General features: G+C 53.8%; 1 protein-coding gene across 1 annotated transcript in view; it reads right to left on the bottom strand.

The window, feature by feature from the left end:
* The window catches only part of COL11A2 (collagen type XI alpha 2), a 61,569-nt gene that overhangs the window by 47,913 nt on the left and 6,354 nt on the right, over nt 1-7,302 (bottom strand). The window contains 16 exon segments of the mRNA XM_006769177.1: nt 147-191; nt 586-639; nt 790-834; nt 913-966; nt 1,113-1,166; nt 1,345-1,398; nt 1,495-1,548; nt 1,634-1,687; nt 1,854-1,910; nt 2,170-2,256; nt 3,123-3,197; nt 3,534-3,596; nt 3,770-3,811; nt 3,912-3,971; nt 6,361-6,540; nt 7,217-7,279. Coding sequence (XP_006769240.1) covers nt 147-191; nt 586-639; nt 790-834; nt 913-966; nt 1,113-1,166; nt 1,345-1,398; nt 1,495-1,548; nt 1,634-1,687; nt 1,854-1,910; nt 2,170-2,256; nt 3,123-3,197; nt 3,534-3,596; nt 3,770-3,811; nt 3,912-3,971; nt 6,361-6,540; nt 7,217-7,279 — 1,041 coding nt within the window.

Here is a 7,302-nt window from a genome sequence, read left to right as displayed (position 1 = left end):
CACATGCCCAGCCCCCAGCCCCCCACGTGCACCCGGATGCTCTCCGCTGCCAGGAGAACCCTGGGCGGGCCTTCCCCACGGCTCTGGAGTTTGACAGGACGCTGGCAGCTCAAGAGTCGGGTGGAGTCTCCGTGCCCATCACTCACCAAGCTCCCTTTGGGACCATGGGGACCATCCATGCCTCGGATGCCCTGAAACATGAGAGGGGTGTGAGCAGGAAGGCAGCCCACACGGGCGTCCCTGTGGTTCCCGAGGGTGAGGGTGGGACAGGGCAGAGGAACCCGGGTCAGTCCTCCAGTTCATCCCAGACCTAAGCAAACACAGCCGGCCAGACCCGCAGGGCGTGGGTCTGTGGGTCTGTGGGTTTTTGTTTTGTTTCTCTTGAGGACTTTTTTTTTTTACTGTTCTCAGAGCCTTGGGTGCCCCACACCATAAGCCCTAAAAAGGGCCCATGCGGGCAGAGGCTGAAGCGGGACTGGGGGTGCAGCAAGGGGGACCTGGAGGGGAGGTGGGGCAGTTAGGACGATGAGATTAGGAGAAGTCAGGGGGTCAGATCAGGGTCAGAAGTCAGGGGCAGTTGCTTACCGGGGGTCCAGGAATACCAGGTGGGCCTTTAGGGCCAAGGAGACCTCGAGGTCCCTACACTCAGGTGAGGAGAGGATAAGGATGCATGAGTGAGAGGAAAGGTGTCTCTTTCATATCTATGTCCCTCCTCTGGCATTCCCAGAGCCCTCCTCACTCCCACCCTCCTTCCCCACACCCCTGCAACCTGACCCCCTGGACACTCACCGACTCTCCAGGCAGCCCCCGAGGCCCAATCTCCCCATCATCTCCCTGGAGAAGGAGGACATGGTGAAGTGGCCTCACCTTCCAGGCCTCCCCCATACCAGCCCCGGCCCTGGCCACACTCACCCGCTCTCCATCCTCGCCAGGGGGGCCAGGAAGGCCGTGGACACCAGTATCTCCCTGGAAAATAGGTAAGAGGGGCTTCAGAGCTCCCCACACAGACACCGGCCCTCTTCAACTAACCAACCAGTTTCATCCATTGAGCTCCTGCGGAGACCCTCAGCCCCCTCCCCTTGCCTTGAGAGCCCTACCCCCAAAATACTCACCCTGTGTCCCTTCTCCCCAGGAAGCCCTGGGAGCCCATCAAAGCCTCGGTCGCCCTAGGGGAAAGAGGGGCAGCCCGTGTGAAGCCCCAGTCCCTTTCCCTCCCCACCCCTCCCCCTGTGTCCTGAGTGGGAGGTGCCACCTCATGAGGGAACCCCAGGAACTCATTCACCCTGAAAACGAATGAGCTCAGATGGGGCTGGAGCTGAACATCAGAGAGGCCCAGCCTGTCACCTTTACTCCAGGTTCTCCAGGCATCCCTCGGGCTCCATCCGCACCCGCTCGGCCCTGCAGAGGCACGGGCAATGTGAGAGCAAGCAGGGGACAGTGCTCCACACTCTGTGCCCATCTCCCGCCACACCCACCCCACGCTCCGGCACTCACCCTCCGCCCAGCCTTGCCGGGAGGGCCTGTGAGGCCCTGAGGTCCTCTGGGGCCCTGGTGAGGGAAAGTTGAGGTCAGGTTATGGGCATGGACAGAGGAGGAGGCACTGGGTTGGGAATCAAATGGGTGGGGATGTCACCTGAGGTCCTAGGTCTCCAGATTCTCCCTTCAGACCAGGGCTCCCAGGTTGTCCCTGTGAGCGAGAAGAGAGGTTGGCTATATTGAAGGACATACCCAACAGTGACCTCAAAACCTCCCCAAAAGAAGCAAAATGACTTTTGGATTTGGGCCCTTTCCAGAACTATCCATACCCCCACACACAAATAAAGAACCTCCTACCCCACACCCCATTCGCTCACCAAGGGTCCAGGGCGACCTGTGTATCCCATGGGTCCAGGGGGTCCACGGAGCGCCAGCTAGGAGACAGTGGACACAGCAGAGCTGAGAAGAGGCAGCTGGAAAACTCCCATCCCCAGGGCACCCTCTACATTCCCCCTTCCACTCCTGATCCCTGTATCACTGCCTCATGTGCTCCCAGACCGCCCTCTCAGCCTCAAACCAACCCAGACCTTCCCTTCCCTATATCCCTCCAGCCTACCCTTCCAACCCCTGCTAGAGTCTTCCCTTTCCCACCCCACCCCTCCCTCCACCAAGATGCTCTCCAGCCCTACTCACCCGAGCCTGCTGCAGGATCGCCTGGGCCTGAGCCTCCTGGGCAGCCACCACAGGGCCCTTGTCTCCCCCACCACTGCCAAACCGGAACTGGTGGGCAAGGAGAGAAGGTCCAGGTTCTCTTCCAGGAAATCCCTGGGACCTTCCCAGCCAGAGGTTTCCTCCAGCATTTCTGCTCTATCTCCCAGGCCCAGACACACACACACACACACACACACACACACACACACACACACGCGCGCGCGCGCGCGCGCCCCATGCCCTCTTCCAGCATCTTCCAGGGGAGGTTTTCAGATAATCACTTAGAGCAGCCGTTCTCAACCTGTGGGTTGCGACCCCTTTGGGGGTCGAATGACCCTTTCAACAGGGGTCGCCTAAGACCATCAGAAAACACATATATAATTACATATTGTTTTTGTGATTAATCACTATGCTTTAATTATGTTCAATTTGTAACAATGAAAATACATCCTGCGTATCAGATATTTACATTACGATTCATAACAGTAGCAAAATTACAGCTATAGTAAAGTAGCAACGAAAGTAGCAACGAAAATAATTGTATGGTTGGGGGTCACCACAACATGAGGAGCTGTATTAAAGGGTCGCGGCATTAGGAAGGTTGAGAACCACTGACTTAGAGGTTTTCAGAAACTCAACTTCTATCCTCCTCCCCCGATGTCTAGCCTCCTCCTCCAAAGACTCTCCTTTGGGCTCTAGACCCCCTGAAATATAGAATTTTCTGCTCCATTCTAGAAGATCCAAGTTTGATTCTAGATCATGTTTGGCTCTAGGTCATCTAATGAGGCCCTCGTCACCTCCACCAAGAGATCTATCCCTTTGCATTGATGGTCTTTAGAGACTCCTCAGCTTCTCTGGCCTTCTGGTTCTTGGTGACACAACACAATTCCCCTGCCCTCCCCAGCAGCCCATTCCAAAGCCCAGAAGACACTCACTGGGAGCATGAGGGATGTGCCGGGAGGGCCAGGGGCCCCATCTGATCCAGGGAGCCCTGCTCGGCCAGGAGGGCCCTGGAGTGGGGAGAGAAGGAGAAGGAGAGGTGACAGATACGGGAATATTAGGCCTAGAGTCCTTTGGGAACCCCCCTCAACAGGACAAATGCAGACTTCCCTAGATCTTTCCTGAGCCCCATCCCAACCCCCTGGAGAAAAATCAGGGTAAGACGCCAGACTACTGTCCTCCTCCCCAACCAGTCTGCCCTACTTTGCAAGTGCTGGGGAGCACACCAGTCCCTCGTTCATTGATCAGCCAGCTAATGAGAAATTACTAAGCATGTGGTCCCATCAGGAACTAGTGGCTCCTCTGCAGTGCCCCCCCCCCCATAAGAGGATAAGGCACTCCCTTACCCTCTCGCCGGGGTCTCCAACTGGGCCTGGGTTGCCCTGGATGCCAGGGGGACCAGTCAATCCCTGAGGAACAAAAGAGGAAGGGGTCAGGTGTGGGCATTCAGAGAGAAAAGGGGTATGTAGCCGAGGGGTGGTCTCTACAGAAGAGGGAGCTCGGATAGAAGAATGCTCTGGGGTTCTGAGAAGGAGGCCTGGGCACACATGGGGAAGACACGGATGAGAGTGTACAGACTCACCGCAGGGCCTTCTGGGCCAGGCGGCCCCTCCACTAGCATACCCTGCAGAGTCAAACGTTAAAAGTCAGAGGCTACAGGACTAGCACCCCTGCCTTCTTCCCTTCTTCCCACTGCCCTCAGCTCCATGACCAGAGTGACTTACAGGTTCCAGAGCTGCAGGCTCCCCCTTCTCTCCCTTCAGCCCCCGGGGTCCATGGGCAGCCTGAGGGAGACACACATGTAACCCCCAGTGGGGCCTGTGAGCAGCCAGGACACTGGGACTCCTCCCGTCCCAACTCTCACCTTTATTCTCAGATCTTCTGGAGGCCTCCTTGAGCCTACCGCCCACCCCATCCCTCTCTTCACAGACCCCCAGGCCTGCCAAGGAGACCTCAGGGCTCCCCACCCCCCGATTCTCAGCCCCACCTCAGCAAGGCAACCTCCTCACCTCCCTGAGAACTTCTTTCAGGAAGGCCCCCACATGTTTCCTGGGTATCTGAACCCCCCAACCTTCCCAAAGCCTCTTCTGGAGGACCCCACCCATCCCCCAAACTTTCTCTGACCCCAGGAATCCTGAGAACTTTAGGAAACCATCAACTTCCTCACCCTTACTCCAATCCACCAGATTAGAATCTCTCCAAGATTGTGGATAGATTTTTATTGGAGTCTGAGGGGAGAGTATGGATCCATATGAGAATCTGATGTAATCTATAGTCTTCAGAAAAAATGTATGCCCTTATGCACAGAATTTTCCCTAGAATTTCAAGGAGTTCATAAGCTAAGAACTCCTTGGAGGTAAAACATACATACCCTAAGTAGATTTGGAGCGCAATCCCCACTGATATCTGAAACTTCCACCCCATAATAGGTTTTTTAAAAAAATACAGCTCTTGTCCTAGCTGGCTTGGTTCAGTGGGTAGAGCGTCAGCCTGTGGACCAAAGGGTACCAGGCTCGATTCTGGTCAAGAGCATATACCTCGGTTGCAGGCTCCTCCCCAGCCCAGGCCCTGGTCAGGCTCATGCAGGAGGCAACCAATCAATGTGTTTCTCTCATATCGATGCTTCTCTTTGTCTTTCCCTCTCTCTTCCACTCTCCCTAAAAATCAGTGGAAAAATATCCTCAGGTGAGGATAAACAACAAAAAATACAGCTCTTGGGCCAAGTTACTCAAGCCTCAGAGCAGATCCCCCTCAAGTCCCCACAGTTCCTCTCTCAGCAAGGACACCATACTCTCACTCTGGTGCCATTTGTACTCCAAGCATAGCAGCTGCCTCTCTTCCACACTCTATTCAGATCCCCGCCCCCAACTCTAGGGCCAGAACCAAGACAAGGACCGGGAGAATAGCGGACATTCACCACCACCCGCAACTCTCCCAACAAAGACCATCAGAATGCCTCCCACCTCCATCCTGACCAAACAGTAATGATCAATTTCCAAACTCTCCCATATTACAGATCAACCTCAAATTTCCAGAAAGCAGCATAAGATAAAGACAGCAGAGGGTAAAGGGTGGCAATGTTAGAGAAAGGAGGTATGGGACGATGCAGCAGGGTAGAGAAGGCAGCTCTAACTGCAAGACAGGCAAAAGATGAAGTGGAGTGGACAGGAAATATCCCATCTAAGAGGGAGTGGTTGAAGCCATGGGGAACAATTAAGGGAGACAGAATGAAGGGACAAACACTTGGAAGCAAGAATGATGCCAGGGCCAAGAAAAATTAAACATGGCCAAAATGGCTAGAAAGTGAACTGAACAAACAGGAAGTGGTTGGATAGACAGGAAGCAGCCAAGAAAAGAGACTTCAGGAAGTGGACCTTCAACGACACCCTGGCTACCACGACAAGTGGAAGAAATTCACAAAACAGACAGAAAGTGATTCCTGGATAGGAGCTGATGACAATGCAAGAGAATTCTTCCAGAAAACACAAGCATCAAAGTGAGTACACACAGGAAGTGGTCATGACAGATATCTAGGCCCACAATGGACACTTTATGATTTGGATGACCTGAGACACACTGGAAGTAGCTCATTGTCAAAGGAAACTGTCACGGAAAGCATGACAACTAGAGTCGAAACACAAATAATAAGTCCCTTTCTGTCCAATATGGCACAGTCACCAAGACAGATGGCATGGCTAGAGAAGAGAGGAAGGGACAGACAGGTTAGAAAGTGAGACATAGGAAATTAGATCATTTGGCAGCAACATGGATAAAAAAATTGTTTTGATCAAGAAGAAATGATGGAGACAGACTCAAAATGGACACAAGGTAGGGGCTTATTGACCAAAAGCTTTATGAAATCCAGCTTGATTGAGACAGGAAGTGACCAAAAAGACAGGAAGTGGACAAAAAGACAAGAAGTGGCCATAATATATATATTTTAAATCCCATTGCCCTGGGCAGAAGGATTCATAAGGAGTCACAGGGTAAGATATATCACAAGGGAAGGAAGGAAGGAGTATGTTCAAGCAACATATACATCTTATATGGACAGAAAATGGCAAACCACCAGTGGGAAGCAGTTCAGAGCCAACAGACAAGAATCAAAAACAAAAAGAAGCAATTCTGTAGCTCCCACTGGAGGTCAAGAGAAGAGGAGCCCCTTGCACTTACGGCTCCTGAGTGGGCTGTCTCCGCAGAGAGGGCAGGGCCAAGTTCCGTCTCCTCACGGTAATCGTCCCCATAGCCATAGGTGTAATCGTAGGGCCCTGCTGGGGGGTCTGTGCCACCCTCCCCATATTCCTCTGTCAGGAACCTGTCAGCTGTGGAGGGGACCTGGAGATCTGTCTGCTCCTTCCCGGGGATGGGGATGGGGAGGGAGAGGGGTAGACGGGGGCATTAGGGCTGAGAGGAGTTTTTCCCTGGACCCCAGGTGTGACAACTCCTAGCCCAAAGGATGCTGAGGGTACTTGGGACTGGAGTTTCTCTCCCAAGAAGACCCAGGGGAGCAGTTGTGTAGATAGGTGGTGGCCATCAAAGACCCGAAATCGGGAGAGATGTCCAGAATATGGGCTTGGTAGAAGACGTGGTGCATAACAAGAAGGGTGGCCGGAGGGCTGGACACAGAGTGGACAGTCCATGGACATAATGATAGACAATAGAGTCCAGGAAATGACCAAAGAAATGGATAGAAAGAAGGGTAGAAGAGAAGAAATGATAGAACTGGACAGGAAGTGGCTCCTAGGAACAGAACATGACACAGGAAGTAAAACATCTGACACCAACACGGAGAGGAGGCTACTCCAGAATCAAGGAATAATGAAAGGAGACAAGGGCACTTAAGGAAAACGGCTGTACTGAGAGAGAGCAGACCCACTGGTCTGGAAGGACCAGGAGACAGAAGGCCGCAAGTGGACTCCCCAAAGAGCCCTCCGGCCAGAGGGGGGCCTGGCTCATCCAGATGACAGGGGGCCTGAGGGGTGGGTCACAGCCACCCACTGCCCCCCGCTGGGTGGGGGGATGGAGTTACCTCCTCAGGGGGTGGCAAGGGGCTGGACTCCAGGATTCCTTCCTCTTCTCCGGGGGTGGGGTACTAAGCCCAAGGGGAGGGGGGAA

The sequence above is a fragment of the Myotis davidii genome, unplaced genomic scaffold (assembly GCF_000327345.1).
Source record: "Myotis davidii unplaced genomic scaffold, ASM32734v1 scaffold4, whole genome shotgun sequence".
Taxonomy (NCBI): domain Eukaryota; kingdom Metazoa; phylum Chordata; class Mammalia; order Chiroptera; family Vespertilionidae; genus Myotis; species Myotis davidii.
Note: the sequence above shows the minus strand (reverse complement) of the source record. Positions and strands in the feature narration are given on the sequence as shown.